Source organism: Malus sylvestris, chromosome 2, assembly GCF_916048215.2.
Source record: "Malus sylvestris chromosome 2, drMalSylv7.2, whole genome shotgun sequence".
In the NCBI taxonomy this organism is placed as follows: Eukaryota; Viridiplantae; Streptophyta; class Magnoliopsida; order Rosales; family Rosaceae; genus Malus; species Malus sylvestris.
Window position 1 is genome coordinate 12,434 of NC_062261.1, and position 22,330 is coordinate 34,763.

Consider the following 22,330-nt stretch of genomic DNA (forward strand, 5'->3'; position numbering starts at 1 on the left):
GCTTTTGGCATGCATAGGGGATGGCATTCTTGTTCGTGCCTTGTCTTTATCGTGAATTTGCAAGGAATGATTTGCGTTCGGCTTGACATGCTTGTCTATGCCTTGCCCTAACCTTCGGTTTGCATGACACTCCCTGCCTTTTATGACTCTTCGCAAGGAATAGCTTGCCCTTGGTTGCGCATGATTTTTAAGATAAGGGTTTAGGACGGTGGTATACTTCGAGGAACCTAACCGTACGCACCATCATCTCTTCCTTGTCTACCACCATAAGAACCACCTCTACTACCACCTCTGCCTCTACTGTCATAACTACCGAAATAAACTCTACTTAGGTTTGAGCTCAAGGGCTCCATTGTCTCTGGGTTCAAGACAAGAAGAAGGAATTAGTGGTGGTTGAAATAAACCCTATTCTAAACCCTACTGCACGATCACCACCAACATCCGAAGAAGAGGGCATGCCACACTTGCAATGACAAGATAAAACTTGCTAAGGCATGACCGGCTAAGCATGTTCTCCCTTCATCACACTTTGCCTTTGCCTCACTATGCCTTGCCACGCCATGCCTTGCCCTTATGTGCCTTGCCTTGGCACGGAAAGGCGCTTCCGTTTTTTATCTTGCCTTGTACACGTTTGTAATTTACCTTGGACACACGGTTGGGTGGGGTCGCGATTGTTTTCTGATTGAATTACGTCTTTTGTGCCACTTTATTCTTGTGTAAAATTGAAAGTATAATATTCATAAAAAATTGGGTCAAACAATGGTCACCGTTGCACTTGCATCACAAGGTAGATTTATCTGTTGCAAACAAATGTCGGGTGTTAACTGCATGGATTACACAAACTATGAAAGGCTCGTGAATTTACAATCTGAAGTGCCCAATGCTTTTGATTTAGCCGCAACTATGTACAACACGTTGATAATTATAACCGCCGTTTTAGTTCCTCATGCACATAGTTGTACAAGGAATGCAATCAGCATCAGTGGATGAGGCATTGTCACACCAGCTGCATACAATTTGTTCAGCCACAACTATGGCAATGAGGACATTTAACATCAAGTGGTCTGCAATTCTCAATTGGACCTACTGACAAATTTGTAAAGTCAAAATACAAGGAGAAATGCCATCTATTGGACTTTACTGCGATTACTAGTCAGCCAAAATACAAGGGGAAAGCCATCTATATTTTTACCCAATCACGTATACATGCAACAGAGGCTAAAAAATCAATACTTCCAGTCCAAGAAAAAAAGCATGAGTATCACACATCAACACCCCCCCCCCCCCCCAGCGGGATAAAATTTCAGCGCCTCAGAGAAGTGAGTAACTTCAGTACTTTGCAGCCAAATTTCATTACAAAGTACTTTCCAGCGCCCTCCCCCCATAAAGGCCAGACTAGAAGAAAAATGAGAACCTCAAAAGCTTGTGAATATACCTTAGTGCTAAATATCTCTGTAATACATGCAAGACCGCGAGTATCATATAAGAAGGTCATGTTGTAGGCCGTGTCATGGTTGATAAACCACGCCCAACAGGGAAGATTCCTGGAAAGCCATCATCTGATTCTTCGACTTCTAAAGAAGCAGCATAATACAGGTTTTCATGAGATAGAGAAAGCAAGTAGAACTGATGAATGGAACTACACTAAAATGATGAGGAAAAAGGTGAGATCTTTCGAGGTCTCATTGCCACTCTAGCTCAAGTAGAAATCATTGTTGATTGATTATACTCTACTGAACTTTTAAAAGTTTCAACTATGGTATGTGGATTGATAAGAGTAGAACAAAGTACAAAATGTCTGACTCACCAGTTATTTCATCTACTGCTTGAGCTCCAGCAACTCCGATGCATGAGTACAAAGAATCATCACCTACTTTCAATTGATCATATGCAAGGTATATGTCCTCAATAGAAGCAACCTCATATAAATTAGTGAGATCTTTGATGCACGATATGTCCTGGACCAAATAGCACTATGAATCAGAATATCTTCATGTAAACACTGTTTATTTGATTATTGGCCATTATTTATTTTTATCTTTTGATCAACTGAACAGCCACCTATATTATACAGGAAAAACATCAACTTATATTTTTTATGAGTATCATCTGTAAACACTAAAGAACCTTTCTGTTTACCTTCCTTGGAACAGAAGAAGCCTGCAAATGAGCTAACAGTCCAAGCCAATACGCATTTGACTTGATCTCAGCTTCATGCCTCATCAGAAGGGTCCGCTTTGCCTTAAATTTTAAGTAAATAAACAAGAGATGTGGTCAAGAGAATCCCACTTTACTTAAAAAAATGATAAAATAAAAAAAACTATTAGAATAAAAATAAAAAAATAATAAAAAAAGGAAGAAGAAACTAACCCTGTCCAACTCCCTTTGGGAAATCTTGTTGCCATGTAAACCTCTAAGGACATTCTTGCATGCATCCACAGCTTTGTGAACCTGAATACTCAATAGACCTAAACATGTGAAGAGAGTGAAAAGTGACGGAACATATTCTGCTCGAATATATACAAATAGAGCATACACACCTTCGCAGGGGTTGATGTTACAGATACGACATACCATCCAAGATTCAGCCTATCAAAAAGGTTCAACTCGAATGATACATCATATGTCAATCCAAGAGAGTCTCTGACAGTCGTAAAAAGCCTGTGCAAAACCACATAGAATATTTCACCACCAATAAAAATAACAAGAACCACATATTAGTCTTAAATAGCATCTTGAATTAATTATCAAAATCTGTCCATAAAAGAAAGGTTAGTTTCCAATTTTGTCCTTCAAAATCTGTCAATTTGGTTGTTCATTTGTTAGGTGAACGTTAACAGGCTTATGTTTTGATGTTGAGGGATTGCAAAGCTACAAAAGGCATACAACATAATATTACTGCCACATCAGTAACATGTAAAAGACAAATAATAAATTTGGTTTAGGTCAATAAATATATCCATATTTCAGCATAAGTTGACGTATTTTAAATTACTTATAGGTTGATAAACAAAAACAGGATTATCACCATCACCAACCCCAAAATACATCTGCCATCGTCAGTATCACCACCTCCATATCATTTCAATATCCCTCGCCATCTCCAGCTTCATCCTTGCAAACCATCTCCCAATTTCTTTGTAATTGGTTACAAAGGAGACTAGAACCCAACTCTCAGCCTACGCGGCTACGCCTAACCAGGGTATCTTGCGTAAGAAATTTTGTGCTATAATTTTGAGACTTCCATCCAAAGTCTGCTGTAATAGACAGTTGAGGACATGACATGGTGTCCACCCATGTTGTACTATTTCGGATGCTTAGAAAATTACACCTCCAAACTTTTAACGGTATTCAGTACTGTTTTCAAGAAAAGTATAGAGTTCTTATTTTAACAATCATTTTGGTCAATGTGGTTGTTGCCCAAGATGTGCTCCACCCAATAGAGAAAAGTAATACATTTTGCGCATAAATAGCTGATCATTCAGAAGGATGAACACATTCATAGACAAACTAGAAGTTCACATGCATGCTTTGTACCGAGCAAAAAAAAAAAATATTACCTAGAATTTATAATCTCAGCCAGGAGCCCCATTGTGATTCCAAAGAACAGGGGATGACCACGGAGTTTTCTTTGCACATCCTTCTGAGTATCCTCATCCACCATAAGCAGCTCCTCCGATTTCAGTTCTGCATCTACATCAGAAATTACAGCTACAACACCTCTCTCAATAAGATGCAAATTCAAAACCTAATTCCAGATTTGATAAACTCACCATCGTGAGTTGAAATATGACTAACTGACTCAAACAGATCTTTGCCATCGACTGTAAAACCCCATCGGTTTGGTGCAGGGCCTGCAATATATGCACATGCTCTCTCATCCGTATCTTTCAAGAATACCTGCTTAGATGTAAATGAACCATGAGCACAATTCAAGGTTACAGAACTTCTGTCATCCAAAGTATCATGCTATAAGTGCACTCACTTGCTGAGACTGCAAATCAGAAGGAGATGATCGGAATACGATAGGATTATAAGCATTCTCCATCTCGTAATTTCCTTTCGATCTTACGGTTCCCAAGTAATCAAGAATACAAGACTCAACATCCTCCTCTGAGAAGTCCCCAACAATACTTACCTATACAATAAGCAGACGCGGCCATATATAATGAGAAATGTTGTATATTATAAATTATTCGTCATGTGCATACTTTGTAAAACTACAACCAAATCAGCAAATTACACACCTCCATGTTACTGCCTACAAATTGATTCATCACTGCATCCTTTACAGATTGCAATGTCAAATTTTGCAATGACTTTGGTGTAGGCTCTACAAACCGCTCGTCTCCGTCCATCATTGCTAACATGAGTTTGTGAGCAGTTGAGCGCTCCAAGCTTTTGGGAATGGACCGATAATATGACAAATACAATTGCCTTGCTCGATCAAATGCATCATCCAGCCAGACACTATGCTGCAAGTGAGCAAACAAGCATTATAAATTAACCCATTACAAGGCAAGCATCTCTAATGAGATGACTCCTATGGAGCAGGAACTACTACAACATTGTGCCCAAAACATGTCAACAACAACAATGACAAGAATCCCTCATGGAATCCACATACCAGAACAGAGAGACTAAAAGTTATGATGGATTACCTCAAGTACCATATGAAGCAACTGGAAAGCCGCACGCATTCCATTATCTCTTAAAGTAAAACGGAATTCCATAGAAATAAATTCCTCGGTGGACTCCAATGAGCAGTTAATCAGGTGATTCACACAGAACAGTTCTACCTGATAAAAACAATTCACATACATGATACATAATCTCAGCAAAATGAGGAATTAAAGATAGTGAAACGAATGGCGAGATCCTAATATTAAACAATAATTACAGACAGCATATGAATAATCTGAGTATATGATTAAGGATCTCATCTAATTAAGCAAATGCATGTCACAAATATTGCAACTCAATGACATCAGTTGGCAACAAATATGATAAGGAATAAGCTCATGAGCATGCTTCAAATTCACATTTCTTGGAGGGAGAATAAGTTTATAGTTATAAGTTACAATAACAAACATGCAGCACTCAGCTATTTACTAAATATTTATTTAACACATAATATGGAAGAACACGCCAGCTATTTGCTCTTCCAACAACTAGTGAAGTTGTGAATGCTTGTTTACACAATGATCATTTATGATACCGAATTTACTTACCAAGAACCTACCTCAAATATATAATTTATAGAATTATTAAAGAGGAAACAAACTCCTATTTAAGTAGTTTAGCTATACTACCAAAAAAAATAAAAAAAACACTATTTAAAAATAAAAAATAATAATAATAAAAAAAACTCCATGCATCTGATATATATACATATATAAAATTGTGACAAAGAGAGAGGAATTGACATACCTGCTCCCTTGAGAAGTTGCCAACACGTCCTCCCTCACTAAGAGTTCTTACACCCACAACAACAGAACCTTTGGACTCAGAACTTTCAGCTGCCCGTCCACCGCCAACTATAAGCCGCATTACACCTCCCCTTGCCTCACTTTTTGAAATCTGTAATGAACAAAGATATAACTTGTTATTATTAGTAACAGTCTTTACTCTGCACAAATACATCTAAACACCATAATCATCTACAATAATGTATCTCGTGATTAAGCTCTGCTCACTTTTCACTGATTCTCTATGTCAATCTAAGATTTTACACAAAATAAGTACATGACTCACAAGACAAATGACTGACTTAAAAACATTACCAAATCTTCAATTACACATCAATGAACCCATTACCATATAAACATCAGATGAGATACCTTGTAATTTACAGAAATTCCATTTGACAGACGACATTTAGTGATCCCCGTTTCTTTGTCATAAACTTTAGTCACTTTTATTTCTGGACTAAAGGGAATGAAAGATGGCATGCACTGCTGCCTTAATTCCTGTAACTGCAACGAAGATATCAATTCCTTTGGCACCTCAAGCTGCGCAAAATAGAAGAGAAAAAGAATCAGCCATAATCATAAATTTGACAGCATAGATATATATAAAAAATTAAGCCAGTAAAAGTGAGAAAGCTAAGTTTATAAAAAAAAGGACACCTCTGGCTCAGGTTCGATGGGTTCCTCCAATCCAGCTTTTGTAGCAGCTATAATCTCATTAGAGGAAATGGTGAACTCAGTTTCACCTATTCCCTCTACATGCACTCTCTTTGGAACACAAGCAACAATCGCTGCAGGAAGAGGTGCAGTAGGATTTCCAAAATTAGAAACAAATTCCAACACCTTGGCGCCAATAGAGTTGACCTGCACACAAAAATTTGAATTATATGTGGTATAATTCATCAATCTCAGTGCACATTGCCTCATAATATCAACTTTTCTTTGCCTATAACTATAAGTTGGCAGATAAAACTTGAACTCTATGAAATCTTGTCAAACTTTGAAAGGAGATTAAGTAATAAGGCTTATTAAGATTTTAGCATCATGATCACTGTTTCTAGTTTTCCAACAGTGTGTGTTACCCGGATCACTACACATATACATATATGCTCAGGACCACTAAATTGACTCCAACTTTATCCTCTAATTATCTTTATGATTAAGAAAGACACAAAAAGTCATTTGTAATTCTATATTACAAAGTCTTAACCAAGAAAAGAACAAAAATATAATACACAATTACATTTATGATTAACCATAATACAAGATTCCATCAACAACGGAATGCGTTCATTGCATTACAAGTTCTTAACCAAGAACAGACACAAAAAGTCATCTGTGTTCCATTACATATCTTGATTACTAAGATATAGTATATAAACTATAAATTAAATCTTATATCATATAAATGATACAACAACAACAACAACAAAGCCTTTTCCCACTAAGTGGGGTCGGCTATTATATCATATAAATGATAAATTAAACAAATTCTTACTAGATCAATCTTTCATTTTTTATATATGTCGTTAAAAATATACCAAAGTGACCCTAAGTAGCACTCTAATGTGTCACACGGTCCAAAATGGTGAACCATCCTATTTGTAACAGGTACATCTTGGCAATATTGATATGGCATGTATTAGCATTATAACGTACAACTTCTAAGTGTGCTTTTTTTTTTCTTTGGGAGAGAATCTAGTTGTCCTTTTTTTTTTCTTTGAGAGAGAATCTAGTCATGCTTATATATGCCTTTTATGGTTAATTCAGATCAAGTAACAGAAACAAATGATAATGACTTTGAACATCACCTCTTCAAGAGTAACTGTTCCAGCAACAGCAACCAAACTCTCGTGTCCTTGCCTCTGATCCATTACTGTATGCCCCAGCGCATCACTCTCCATAATAAAATCCAAATTATCAACAGAAGACACATTATCTATCATAGCGGCCAGATGTTCACTATCTTTTAATAAGGCATCCATATAGCGAGTTAATTCACCCTTAGTAACACCAAATTCCTTGAGCCTTCTAACCTGCCCCGAATAAAATATAACAAATGAGTTATGTAACATATGTAACTACATGTAAACTACATTCAGAAAATCGTAAACAAACTTCCTTTCCTAAGTGTACGGCAGATCAAGATAGAAATACCAACCTCTTGTACAGCAACTCTAATTGCACTTTGCCAATTCTTGGGTTCGGCAGTTACCGTAAGAGTAGTGACAGTACATCCTTCCCTTCCAGAGTCACTATGATCCAATTCAATTGAAGTAAATGGTGGATTTGAACTCTGTCATTTCTAAAGATTAGCAAACTTACAAAGAGCTGCAAGGTTTCTCAAGCAAATACATAAATTAAGTACATGACAGGATTTTGGGTATACAAATATGAACATTTCAGATATTAGCACTTAAAAAGAAATAGATGGTAACTGATTATTAGCACTCAAAAACGACCTACAAAAATGGGATATTCAGCCTACAATATCTTCATAGAAAACTCTGGTGGTGTGGAATCTTGGCTCTTTTGTGGATTGTTTGGTTGGAAAAATAAAGTAAATTATTTTATTTTGCTTTGAAGGTGTAACTACCTTGATTTTGATGGACTTCTCCTATTTTACCTGTATCTTTTTTTTCCCTTTAATTAAGCTAATTGTTCTTAGCAATACATAAAAAACAATAAATAAAACAGCTAAATTTTCAATAAAGCAAAGTAGTGACTTTCTTCATGGTGGAAACTGGAAATTGTGCTCGTAACCCTAAAAATGCACCTTGTATCTTGTATTAATTCGGAAATGCAAAGCAGACAGAAATATTCTCTTCATTAGAACATTTCGCAAGTCACCATATGTTTGAACCCTGCTCACAGGAACCTGCAGCAGTTCCACAACAAATATTAGTGAGAGAGCGAGGGGTAACTAAATCTCTAAAGCACATAATTAATGCAACTCTACAAGACCCCTTATACCTTGCAGAACATATTAAATGAAAAATTTTGAATCAATTCATGCTGAAAAATCTGTGGAGGCTTCAAATCCATATTACTTCCAGGAAGTGACCAATTATGTTTCACAGGAGGACGAACTGTGTGCCTTTCCTTTTTAAAGATTTTAGCTTGATCAACGGAATTAGAACTTCCAGTCAGCCCAACTGAAAGCTTGGGCACAAGGAAACTAGCCATTGCACCAAAAGCACTAGGAGCAGGTGCAGGAACTGTTTCATTTTCTAGGCCAGTTTGTCCAAAGACAGCCTGCAATAAAGCAACTAATTTTATTCTACTTATGACTCTAAAAGTGAACACAAATTACTCAGCTACACAGGATATAAATGATTCAATAAGTGAGCTCTTGCATACTTCAATCTGGTAAATCGTTTTTGAGATGTTATCAATGTCCCCAACAATGTATAAGGTTGCATTTGCAGGGAAGTACCAACGCTCATGGAATTTCCTTATTTTATCTACATCCCACTTCTTAATCTGCTCTTCTAACCCAATCGGGAACCTTCTGCTAAGCTTGTTTTCAGAATGCAGATGTTGTAATAACTGCACCCAAGATCAAACGAGTAAAAGTTGAGATATAGCTGAACAAAAAAATTATTAACCGGCTTAAGAAAATAATAAAACTCCCCAGTCAAACCTGGCAGTCAACGCGATAATCTATAGTATTCATCATCTGTAATTCTGACAGAATCGCACGCCGTTCTTTTTCAACACGAGAAGAAAGGAATTTTGGGTGAAAAGCAATCTGTACACATGCATGAAGCACAAGTAAATAAAACTCAAAACTATCAACTTCCAGTTCGGTCTTTTTTATTTAATTTTATTTTTCTGTCAAATAGATGATTATACAAAGGTATTCTGAAAATAAGGAAGTGATGAATCGAAAACAATATAATAAGTCCATACAAATATGTACAATATATCTGCACCCAGGAATATACCTAAGCCCATATAGAAAAATCAATCATCCATACCTCATTCAAGGCATCCAGTACATACGGAAGCAGATCACCATCAGAATCCTGGAGAGCAACATATAATCGTCAATATGTTTAGAGGCCTAGGTTGTAAGAGTGATATACATATTAGCTTAAAGTGAAATAGTTTTTCTATTCTTGCAAAAACATAACAAAGTTTTGAAACAAATAGTTACATATTCGTTCTCAGATCCTTAAAGCTATGTATTCATTATGTTTGATACATAAATTCACCAATACTTAAAATGACAAAAACTCAATAATGTTGGTGCAACGAAAAAGGACCTTTGAACTAATGGGCGAATGGATGTGAAACACTGTATGATGGAAGTCAGTGTAAGCATTAGATCGAGCCCCTGTCCCAAGAAGTTTCTCACGTTTCTTACTTCCAAGGAAAGCAACATGTTCAATCATATGTGCAATTCCTTGCTCATCGTCTTCCTCATCGATTGATCCTGCATGAACTTCCATGTGTGCTTCAAACCTAAACTCCAACAAATGTGCTCTATTGGTAAGGGATATGAGATTATCTTATAAGCAAGCTGCACATGAAACCTGGCTTTTGTATTTCCAACATAACCATAAAGCATAAACCAATATAAGTGGTCCTGTAGGGAGGCCAACCTGTTTGGCGGGACTTTATTTGGTAAAATCAGATAGCGCAGCCCATTTTTTAGTTGCCCTCGATACAACTTTGGATGAGATGGAATTTCAGAACTTAAAAACCCCTCCAACTCTGTTTTTTCTACTCCAGGATATAATAAATCCAGCTCCTGTTTCTCCAGAATACCATCTTGCCAGGCTGTACTTGCCGCGTGTGGCTCATCTGGGCCCACGGTTGCGCATGAAACATGAGCATGTTTGCCCTAAAAATTATATGGACCACAATAAGTCAGAAAAAAGGCTGTATTGAAAGCAAGAGCAGAAGTTTCCTGTTGGAACCTTCGACTGCACCAGTAACTGTTATTTTCCTAATGAAAGTTTTTTTAAAAGTCACTGATAATTGGGCTCATTGGGGAAGTGCTTCTAAAATGACTAAAAGCATTTTTGGTGAAAATGTTTTTGGAGCAAATCCTTAGTAAAAATGCAAGTGAATCCTGAAAAAGCAGTTGAAGTGCTTCCTACTAAGAACACCTAACTGGTGCTTCTTGCAGGAAGCACTTCAAGTGCTTTTGGAACCCAAAAACATTCTCTCTAAAAGTGCTTTTCAGCCGTTTTAAAAACACTTTGTTTTGTGAGCGCAAACTTTCTTAAAAATTCACTGAAACACTTTAAGTTTCACAACTTATTTCACATCTTAAATTATTGAATGCAACCCACATAGAACGTGGCTCTGCAATTCAATCAAACTGAACAGTAAGTTTGCTGTTTTGAGATGAATCATCATTGTAAATCTGTAATGTCAAACGTAAAAATAATAGTTTCTTTCTCATATTAATATTAGTATTAATAATTTCTCAACCGTTTTTGCAGAGATTTGCCCGCCAGTGTACCAAACAAATGAGAATAATTTCCGAACCTCGAATATATAATCATGAATGCACACACAATATAGACATACGGTACAAACATATCTAAACACACCAGCTAATAGTTAAACACAAGGCATAAAATGCAAGACTGAGTAACAATATGCATCAACAGAAGGAAACTCGGGGGGTTCTACTTACAGCAACATTGCCAAGTTTAGGCTTGGATAAACAAAAAGAAGTTCTGTCACTAAAGACACTCGGTGTAGATGTCCTACGGCGACGACGACTGTTGTTTGGGCAAAAAGAGCTAGTAATGCAGTTATACTTTCCTGGAAAAAGTGCTTCAGTCACTGGCTCTCCAAGCATGGAGACACATTGTTCCCAAGCATTAATCTTCTTTCTATGTACACCTGATCTACCTGCAGCAGCTTCAAGTAGACGCCTTTCACCCACAAGAAAAGGGCCGAAAGTCAATGAGACTGATCTAGAGGGCACTGAAAATGTATCATATAGAGGAACATTCTCTAACACAAGAACAATATATTCACATCCATACTACACAATTATTAAACATGTTAAATTGGCAGTGAGCTGCATAGTGCATAGTAGTCAACATGTTATCTTCGGTTTAAGTGGATTGAACTGAAACAAACAAATTGTAAAAAAGATTAGCCAGTCATACTTGTTCTATACACAGAGCCCTTCAATAGAGGGATTCGCTATGGAAGGGCCAGCATATGTGGATATTATATATATATATATATATATATATATATATATATATATATAGCAAACAACAAACACAATCTACCTCAAAATCAAATCGCAAGTGACATGACTCACAAATGGAGTCCCTTGAAATCAAGATTGGAAGAATCAATAAATTAAGAAGATAGAAGAATTTGTCCAATGAAACAAGAATGAATGCTTAATTAAAGATTGAATTATGGTGTTTTAAGCAGCAAGTATAGTAGAGGTTGTGCACTTTTTGTTTTTGTTTTAGAATCGGCGTTTATACCAAAAATTGGCAGAAACAGGGGTAGGAAAAGCAGTCTTCAAATGACATGTTGCATTTATTACGAGTACATGTGATTAGCAAGAGTAATCAGCAAGAATAAATATCAAGATTTGGAATACACACAAGGACTATGAGGAAGAGAGAGAGCATAGAAACCCCTAAGGCAGAAGCTAGGATTTGAAAAAAAAGAGAGATGAAATTACCTGGTTGGAGAAAGTAAAGACAGACGATTGATATGTAAAGGGGTGAGAGGGCCACGAGCACGGCGAATACAGACCACCGAATTCAGCCGCTTATTCAAATAAGTGTCATCGTCTCCGCTTATTCTCCGGGACGGACGGATTTGGGGGACGTTTACAACAAGAGAGCTTATGGCCGCCATTGCTCTGCTCTGCTCTGCGATCTTAGATTCAGTTGAGACTTGAGACTTGGAGCTGATGAGATAATATGGAAGTAGAGACAGAGAGAGAGTTGAAGTAAACTATAATCCGCCTCCTTGTCCTCCCCCAGGGTCCTGAACCCCAAGTCCTAACTCTCTCAGTCAGTCGTGAGGCAAGGGGCGTTACACACAAAGGGTCTGCGTGCCGTAAAAGGCTTTGGGTGCGAGCGTGTGACTAAAATTGGATAGGAAGCCCTCCTCTTTATTAAAGAATCTTTAATCACTACTGGAGTGGGCTCCACAAGATAACTCAATGGTGTACTCGTGGAGAAAAACGGGTGGCTAATGACTTTAACGAACAAACCGACTTACAAGTGGAGAGGCCCATCAGTGACTCCGGTCCGGCTGCCTCCACTCCACCGGGCTGTTTGGCTTTGGATTGGCTCCAAACAACCTGCACCAGCAAACACGTCGTCGTACTCGCGGCCACGGTTCAGCAAGTAGACACCACACTCGCCATCACCTGAGCCACACGTCGGTGTGGTGAAGGTTTAATAAAGGTTAATAGTATTGTAGGCCTATTTGATTGAACGATCTAGGGTTTAGAGAGAGAGGGGGGCGGCAATATAGAGGGAGAAGAGAGATTGATTTAATTGCGAGGTGTGTTTGATTCACCCCATTATGCTTTTATTTATAATAGTAGGAGAGGTAAAAACATTTCCCTTTAGGATTACAGCATTTAATAGGTAATCTACTCCTAATAGAAATATAAGATACATTCCCAGATTCCCTAGGATTTACACAATCACATTCATATTCTAAATATGACTGCAACACTCCTCATTGAGTGTGTAAATACTCAACAAACCATCACATCAGATCTTCAGCAAATAAGGTAGATACCGATAGTTTGGTTCTCATAACCAAAGTCTGAGCAATCAATTGAAGGCGCTTTATGAAAGCTTCTGCCAGGTCATTTTGGGTGTGAACATAGGGTACAGGATGTTCCACATCAATCCCTACTGACATGCAATAATCATCAAAAGTCTGTGACGTAAACTCTCCAATGTTATCCAATCGAATCAACTTAATCGGATAATCAGGATGGTGAGCCCTTAGCTTAATGATTTAAGCTAGGAGTTTAGCAAACGCAGCGTTGCGTGTGGACAACAAGCAAATATGTGACCATTTTGTCGATGCATCAACCAACATCATAAAGTATCTAAATGGTCCGCAGGTTGGTTAGATAGGTCCACAAATGTCTCCTTGAATCCTTTGAAGAAATTTAGGGGGGTCGTGAATAATCTTTGTATGGGAGGATTGAGTATTCAACTTCCCTAAAGAACACGTTTTGCATGGCGGGAGTCCAACATAGGGATGTAACTCAGACATGTGTGAAGATTTGAGGATATGACGCATCATGTCACGTCCAGGATGTCCCAAACGGTCATGCCAAAACAATAAAGTGTCCTAGAACTCAGGCATAGGGTCGACCACATTATGGGCTTCTATGCCGCGAATGGTTGTAATGTACAACCCACTCGGAAAACGTTCAAACTTCTCGTGAATATGTTTCTGGCCATATTCGTATGAAGTGATACAAAAAAATTCAGAACCATTATCTTCAGTGGTTTCAAGATGATATTGATTATCTCGAATATCTCTATAACTCAGCAACGTTCTTCCAAAACGTGGAGAATAGAGTGCCTCCTTAATGGTCAAAATTGTACCATTAGACAACATGATACGTGTCTTTCCGTATCCTTCAATCAGGTTTGATGGGCCTGAGAGAGTTGTCAAATGAGCTTTCTTGGGTATTAAGTTAGTAAAATAATGTCGTTCACACAAGATGGTGTGTGTGGTTGCACTACCTGCTAGACAACTAACTTCCCCACTAAACATACCTAGAAATAAATTGATTGAATTGGTCACATGTATAAATATAAGTCCATTCATTCAATTAAGCAATTCGAGAAAATAATATCCATTCAAATAACAATCCATAATTCAAAACAAACCAAAACCAAACAAATTATTCCAAATATTTAGAAAAATTGTTCAAAATTAAACCATAAACCTAGAAAATAGGGGTAGGGCCAGCCACTCCTAGTGGGTTCGGCCACTAAGGGACCCTAAAAACATGCCTAATTTATTCATCCATAGGCGCTGACGCCTCCTGAAAATCTGATATCTTCATTGATGTAGTTGCATCTTCCGGATGATCCACATGTGCAAAGTTAAACTCACGACGGGAATGATACTTGGCAATAGCCTTAGGGGAAGTTCGGCATTTGCGTGACTAATGATCCATTGATCCACATCGATAGCACATGTCCAGTTCAGTGAAAGTAGGCTGAACAGGAGCTTTGCCTTTATTTTTGAAGTTTGGGGCCTTAGGGGTGAGTGGTGGACGTTGTTGGGTCACATTTCTTCCCTTAGGTGTGGCACTCTATTAACCTTGGGCCAGTGGTTGGGCTTGCCGCCCATTTCCACTGCCACGACGATTCTTTCGTCGTTTATGGCTACTAGAATAGGTCACATACGCTTCAGGCGCGGCGTTCGAGCTAGTGGGTCGCGATTGAAGATTCTTCATTAAAAGCTGGTTCTGCTTTTCAACGAGAAGTAAAACAAAGATCAAATCCGAAAACTTGGTGAATTTTTGTGCCCTATATTGTTGCTGCATGACAATATTGGTGGCATGGAAGGTTGAATAGGTTTTCTCCAGGAAATTTGATTCGGTTAGTTCCACTTTGCAGAATTTCAACAATGAACAGATTCTACAAACTTCAGAGTTGTATTCATTCATGGGCTTAAAGTCCTGGAAGCGAAGATGCTGCCAGTCGTGTCTTGCTTCAGCAAGTATATGTCTTTCTGGTGATCGAAACGGTCAGCCAGAGCAAGCCAGAGGGTGTGTGGGTCCTTCTCAGCAAGATACTCAGTCTGCAGTGCATCATGGATGTATCTTCAAATGAAGATCATTGCAATAGCCTTCTGAGCTTCGTCAACAGGTTTGTCGACGATAGGTGTCTCGATGGTGGCTCTAATGCCCTTTGCAGTCAGATGAAGCTTCACGTCTTGAACCTACTTCAGATAGTTTCTTCCACAGACTTCTAGAGCGGAGATATCGAGCTTGTTCCAGTTCAATATGACCCTAAAACAGATGGAAAATGTGAGTAGTTATATGGTAAGCCATAGACATATATCATAAAACATACAGGTTCTATATACATGTATTGGTTTAATTTATGCATGAAAACTACAGGTTTCATGTGGTATGTTTTGAATGAAAACTTCGGGTTTCAAAGACACTAAATTTGAAACTACATGTTCAATTTAGTTTTATGAACAATTAGTTCATAATGTGAGGTTCTTGCAAGAAACACATAATGCAATATACTAATTTGAATATAGTGGATTTGAGGTTCTTCAAGAACTCAAGTGTGAGAGCTTCGTTACTACGAAAGTATGTGACGGTTCAAAGTATAAAAATAAATTATTGAATCGTTAATGTCCAAAAGTGATCTTCAAGTCAATAATTTTGGATTCATTATCAGATTAATGGGTTGCAGGTCACTTTTAATTAATTCAATAAATCGGGCCATACAGGGTCGATTGTAGAAACTAAATAATATTATTGGATCGAAAATATAACCCCAAAAATATTTGGGCTGGGTGTCGTGAGTAGGCAAGGCCCTAAGGCCTCAGGGGTGGACTGCAGGCCACGGGCCTAGGTGAGTGAAAAAAAAGAGCAGCCCAAGATGTAGGTTTGGGCTACAAGGGGGTGTGGGTCAAGGCCCAGCGACAGCTAGCCTGTGAGGTGGTGCATGGGAGGACAAAGCTCAGCCTTGTGGGTTCGTATGGGAGCCTAGCCACATAGGCTGGCTTCCTATGTTGCGAGTCGCAAGAAAAACTAAGCCCAATCAAGTGGGCTAGCACTGGAATGAGCAGGTATGCGGGCATAGGTGCGTGTGGGACAATGACCCAACAAGCAAAGCTTATCGTGGGTTTGGTCTGGATCCATGAAGGGTGTGAGCCTCCTTAGAGGTAGAACTGAGGCTTCAGGCCCATGCCAATCAATCAGGACGAATGCATAGGGGTCCAAATAGGTGTAGCAAAGCCCAGAAGGCTGCTGCCGATGTTGTGCTGCAGGGGTGGTGTCATACTATGTCCAATTTCCCTTAGGGTTTAGGAAACCCAAATTTGCTTCTAATTCAGTTTATATAATTTGACTCACATATTCCACATAACAATTTAATTGTGCAATGCATGAAACAAATATATATATATATATATATTGACAAATATATGAACATATACATTATATATATTGAAAGGAAAATATAAACATAAAGGGGTTCATGCATCATGGGGAATGTTTTCATGCTTCATGGATGTTTCAAATATCTTCTTTTATTTTAAGCGTACCTGATTAGCAGAAAACGAATAAGCCTTTGAATTTGGTGGATGATAGCCTCCTCCTACGATGCGTCAATTCCTCATCTTCTGGCAAGAGCGTGTTGATAACGTGTTGTAGGCCTATTTGATTGAATGATCTAGGGTTTAGAGAGAAGGGGCCGACAATATTAAAGGAGAATAGAGATTGATTTAATTGTGAAGTGTGTTTGATTCACCCCATTGTGCCTTTATTTATAGTAGTAGGAGAGGTAAAAATCTTTCCCTTTAGGATTACAACATTTAATAGGTAATCTACTCCTAATAGGAATATAAGATACATTCTTAGATTCCCTAAGATTTACACAATCACATTCCTATTCTAAATATGACTGTAACAAATAGAATATACCTTTGCCGTTGGAAAATTCTGTTAGAGTTAACGGAATCTCACCGAAAACTGTAGAAAAAATTCCAGAACACGGTCAAGGCTTCTTAGCTTGATTTCAACGTATTTCCTAGTGAAAATCACCAATTTAAGTCCCAAAAAGGGTTTAGAGACTTACCCAAACTCAAATTTGGAGGAGGAGTTGGATTCGACGAATGGAGCTCAGCGAGGTTCACTGGATTCTGGAAATGGATACTGAGAGCATGCATGTCAGTCCTATAGTGATTTTCCATCAATTTTTACATGCAGAGATGTATTTAAGTACCTAGGGTTGATTCGAGTAGAGTATGAACTCTAAAGCTCACAAACTCACCAGAGTTTGCAAGAAGGAAATGACCAGAAACTAAAAAAAATGCACAGAGCAAATGCAAGGGTTAAATCCCTTTTTTCGAATTGGAAATCACCACAAATCCCATCCCAAACAAGAATAAAACATAACGAAACAAGATTTGCATAAAGAAACTCTCATGGGTTCAAGTTTCAAAGCTTGAAGCCCTAGACTTCAATGGTGCCGAGGTCCACACTACATCGATCTCACATGCAAGACCATATTTGTGTTCCTTAAGTCTCAAGGATGTCGAATATGAGATTTTGAGGTTTGATTTGTGAGGTAACTGGGGTGAGAGCTAGGGTGAAGCTTTCAGAGCTTAAAGAGAGAACGCTTGAGACTTAGAGAGAGAGAGTGTGTGTGTTTTCAGCTGAGGGAAAGAGAGAGGCTGAGAGTTATGTAATCCCACTTAAACCCATTTAAATAAAATTATAAAATTGCCCCTCCAATTATTTTTAATTACAAATAGACCCTCGAGGTCTCGATTCGTAATTCATTTTCGACGTAAAACTAACGTACGAAAATTAAGGTTAAAAAACTGAAGAAAATACGAGGATTGACTTTCGAGTCAAGGCTCGATAAATTATTTAAGACACCCACTTAGGGGCAAAATAGTTATTTCATATGTCTTGGGAATAAAATACAATATTTCAAGGTACATGTCGTAACGAACAATGACAATATTGAATAACAGTCTGAACCCTCGTCTGTTGCAGCATCACTTCCAAGACCCACACTCTTTAGTTTTCTATTTATAAATTCATTGAATCCAACGGCTAATATTTAATATAATCAAATCCAATGGTAAAACGGCTAAAGTAATTAAAAAAATTCTTTTATGTGTTTCATATTCTTTCATAGCGCTCCGCAAGTTCCATGGTGTCGGTTTAGTGATTTTTCAATATTTATCGAAATCTAAATATTTAGGTAAAAATGTTCATAAAATTAAATTAGGATAGTCTACATAAATTTTTTCTTTTTAAGTTACTTTAAAAAAAATTATCCTAAATTTGTTTTTAATAATATTGGACTAAAATTTAACCCATAATGATTGGAGGAAAAAAATTATTTATGGGTTAAAACCTAAATTGTCTGAGTTAAAAATTTTAGGTTTTAACCAAAGATTAGAGATGGTCTTGGGGACGGATGTGGATTTTTATCTTAAGAAAAACTCAATGCATTTGTATATAAAAGGGATCTTTTGATATAGCCGCCTCAATTTTGAATTCTCTAGATCAAACATTCATGCCTTTTAATGATTTGATTAAACTTTTTTTGTCATAATTTTTGTGCTATATGCACATTATATTGTAACAAATTTCCTATAATCTAGCCTTTTGATTACACTCTCGTCCGTTAGAGATAATTGTAAAAAAAAGTTGGTTATATTCAATTTATTTTCACAATAATGCTACAATTTAGCAATAATTATCTACGATTTAAGATATTTTCTTTCCAAAATAGTTTTAAATCCCCCAAAATCAAACGTACCGAAATAAGTTTTTCTTTTAGTACTTTAAGAGAAAATAGGATTGAGAATAATATAAACGTACCAATACACAATGTGTACAAAATAAAACGTACCAAAATAAAATAATGTACCAATATTAACAATATGTATCAAATCAAACGTACCAAAATTGCAAATAAACATACCAATTAATGTTTTTTGTAAATTCAAACGTACCAGCAGATAATATAAACGTAATGTATTGTACCTAATAATAATTTGTCAACAACTATACTTAAAAAACAACAAAAATATATATATAATTTCACAAAAAAATTGAGAAAATTACACGGAGCTTTTATGTTGATCACCAACTATTTGAAATAGAAAAAACCATTTGAAAAAAGAAATAATATTAAATGTTTGCTTAACAAAAAAAAAAAAAAACTGATCGAAACATATATGGAAGAAGAGAAATATAGTTTAATTACTAATATCTCCACTAAATTAGGAAAAGTGCATTGATAAAAGGATAAATTCAAAATTTATTTTAATTTTAAAAAATAGAGGTGACTATTGGTCAAAGCACTTTAATCAAATTTAAAAAAGGCACAAATGTTTAATATAAATGATATAGAAAAACTGTAGAGGATTCTAATTTTCCCTATAAATTATAAATTGTAATTTATTTTGAGACCATTTTTAAATTAGCAGCCTTGAATAATAGAAAAGCAAATTTTGTGAGAAAAAAAATAGAAAAGCAAAATGTATATCGGGCCACTAAGAAAATGAGGGTAAGGCCCAAAAGGCCGAACGTCCAAAATAAGCAGCGAATTTGGAAGTCGAGACTCGTTAGAGAGCGAGATGAGGGAAAATGGAAGAGCTTCAATCTTAACCTTTCATTAAATGATAGGCCATCATTATCTGTCGTCCTACTACGCCTAGTCCAAGAGAAGATGGTTTTATTTCAGTGGCTTGCTTTTGCGAATGAAGCTCCAAATTAACAACCAAGCAAGCATGGCTTCGGCTATTCTTTCTCTGGCCAAACCATCTCCTCTGCAGGTTCAGGTTCATGGTTTTGTTGTTCAATTGTATGTTATATATATGCTTGCTAGCGTTTGCTAATTAACTAGATTCAATGTGTTATTTATTACTGGATGATACATGCATGAGCATTGATTGATGAGAAATATTTCAATGTCTACAGCCAAATGGAAAACATTTTGCAGAATTCTCAGCTCTCCCGAAGCCATCAGCCTGCCTGCCTTTTGGCAGAAAGACCTCAAACGATGTGAGTACCGCTATTCCTGGTCGTCTCTTACCACTAAACAAACTATGTATAGGAATCATAAGATTGATTTTTATCTGAAAAGTAGTGTGTAGAAATCATTTCCCATCGCTTATAGGCTTAGCTTTGAGACTAACTAAACCTAACAAAAAGGAGGCAAAAACATAACACAATTTCAAATATCTTGCATCCTTTTTTCTCATGGATGTTATGTTTCATCTGCTTTAGCAGCAAATGATGAAAAGTAAAGTGGTAGCATCTCAAAGAAATATTGCGTGCTTTGCTTTGCAAGAATCATCCACTTCCACTGGTGAGTTGCTCTATTTTCACAATGTATGGCAGGGATTCATTGCCTTGTGATTATATCTGACACATATTATAGTAGGGCAGCATTGGTAAAAAGTGAACTCTTTTTGCCCCTTTTACGTACTAGCTGATGCTGCTGCTGCTGCTGATACAAGTACAAAGGAGGTTAAAACAGCTGATCAAAAAGCAGCAGCTCCAGCAAAGCCTAAAGTTGCTGCAAAAGCCCCAATGAAGGCGTTGCCTCAAATGATGGAGGAGGACGTTATCCCGCCGTTGAAAGCAATACTCGAAACTCAAGATGAACTCTCTGATATTGAGCTATGTTTTCAAGACAACAGGGTCAGCTACCTATATATACTAATTGTCTTTGAACTTTCGTTTGTTCGTTCCTAGCATTTTCATATTATAATAATTGATACTACGTACTCTGGTTTGATTGAAAAATGAATACATATATATATATACAGCTGGAAGGTTCCTTTATAAAGAAGGGCAATTCTTATTCGTTTTGGGCCTTCTTCCCCAGTGGAGTCCTCACAGGTACCTCTTGTATCTTGCCTTGTCAAGTCTTCAATTCATTGATTGATGTTTGTGCACAATTTAATGAATGAATTTACAGAAAAGTGACATTAACAGAATATGGTACACATGCAGGTCCAAAGGGGTTTTCTCTGTCTTCGTATGGCTCAGGAGTGAGCACTGTTGAGCCATTTCTCGTTGATGAGAAGAAAATAACTGCAAAACATATTGTCTTTTGGGTTGAAAAGCGTTTAGCCGCTCAAGGAATCATTCCTGTCTGGAATTAGATTAGTTTTCCTTTCCACAAATCCTTCATTTCATTCCCCACTATATATAATATTCATTGTAAATTAAACGAACAATGCATTACTTTAATTTTGGATTTTAATCACTCTGATCTGATTTAGCCATCTTGTTGATTAAGCAATTAACAGAATTGGGCACCAATGCAAGTTGGTTGGGTCGCCCAGGAGCTAAACCCTATGAATAAGATTTATTTATTATACCCCAGAGTCGGATTGAATTTTGATCTTGTTCCTTTTAATTTGATACATTAATTATTAATTGTTATTAATATACACATTACCTGATTCGGATTATGTACCTAAAATACCACACCTAGTATATTCAAAGTATTGAAATAGTTTTCTCTTTGGAGTTCGGGTGCGTTTGTCGTGCCAGACTATCTCGAACTGGACTAGCTTCAGGGACTAAGGTCATCTCCAACCGAAGGAGGGCCAGATTGCTGGTTTTAGCCTTCTGGCCCTCCAAGAAATTAATATTTTAATGAACAGTGCAGTGCCATATTTCTTACAATCTCCAACCGAGGGCCAAAAGGTCATAGGACCAAACATAGCCCTGTGACAAAAAATCATCTCCAACTGAGGGCCAAACATAATTTATTATTTAAATGTTAAAACTACAACAACTTAAATTTATAGGACAAAATGAGAATTTATTAATATTTTTTTTTAATTTGGCCAAAACAAAAAAATCGGTAACTGACGTCAGCTACCTGTTGGATTTGAATTTTTTTGACCTATAAATAGGGTGGATATTGGGTTATAATTCACACACCTTTGAATTCAATCTCTTTCAATTCACGTTTGCCATGAATTCCAACTTTGGATCATCTTCGGATTCCAACTGAGGGTCTTTATCCAATTCAGAATTGGAAGAAAAATGGGCGCAGATGAGACGAGAAGATGAGGAGTTTGATGAAGAAGATGAAGCATGGCGCAACACACAATATGTGGCAGCCATGGCTACGGCCACGGTG

The 22,330-nt window shown here is 37.1% G+C and overlaps 2 protein-coding genes across 10 annotated transcripts; one reads left to right on the forward strand and one right to left on the reverse strand.

Annotated features, from left to right (window-relative positions):
• Positions 1–747: 747 nt before the first annotated feature.
• Positions 748–12,557, reverse strand: LOC126591341 (stromal processing peptidase, chloroplastic-like). Of its 6 annotated transcripts, none has more exons than XR_007612359.1 (25): positions 12,145–12,557; positions 11,122–11,407; positions 10,076–10,317; positions 9,737–9,935; positions 9,449–9,496; positions 9,112–9,219; positions 8,829–9,017; positions 8,442–8,723; positions 8,245–8,346; positions 7,630–7,764; positions 7,280–7,504; positions 6,129–6,332; positions 5,841–6,011; positions 5,431–5,580; positions 4,662–4,799; positions 4,248–4,475; positions 3,986–4,138; positions 3,774–3,900; positions 3,561–3,693; positions 2,541–2,661; positions 2,371–2,451; positions 2,140–2,241; positions 1,808–1,958; positions 1,436–1,574; positions 748–797 (listed from the first exon to the last, which is right to left on the reverse strand). XR_007612359.1 is itself a non-coding variant. In XM_050257024.1 (24 exons), exons 1-24 carry the CDS (start codon positions 12,321–12,323, stop codon positions 1,492–1,494), a joined length of 3,795 nt encoding a protein of 1,264 aa, XP_050112981.1. In that variant the 5' UTR covers positions 12,324–12,557; the 3' UTR covers positions 1,110–1,491. The 6 variants fall into 6 exon arrangements, 3 of the variants coding, with proteins under 3 accessions (XP_050112981.1, XP_050112975.1, XP_050112958.1); XR_007612356.1 differs by lacking the exon at positions 748–797 and adding an exon at positions 861–1,006; XR_007612357.1 differs by lacking the exon at positions 748–797 and adding an exon at positions 861–1,083.
• Positions 12,558–19,841: 7,284 nt separating this feature from the next.
• On the forward strand, positions 19,842–21,561 carry LOC126584664 (uncharacterized). 4 transcript variants are annotated; one of them, XM_050249007.1, is made up of 6 exons: positions 19,842–20,000; positions 20,146–20,229; positions 20,455–20,536; positions 20,660–20,871; positions 21,000–21,072; positions 21,187–21,561. In XM_050249007.1, exons 1-6 carry the CDS (start codon positions 19,926–19,928, stop codon positions 21,336–21,338), a joined length of 678 nt encoding a protein of 225 aa, XP_050104964.1. In that variant the 5' UTR covers positions 19,842–19,925; the 3' UTR covers positions 21,339–21,561. The 4 variants fall into 4 exon arrangements, with proteins under 4 accessions (XP_050104964.1, XP_050104970.1, XP_050104954.1 ...); XM_050249013.1 differs by having other exon boundaries at positions 20,458–20,536; XM_050248997.1 differs by having other exon boundaries at positions 19,853–20,006.
• The last annotated feature ends 769 nt before the right edge of the window (positions 21,562–22,330 follow it).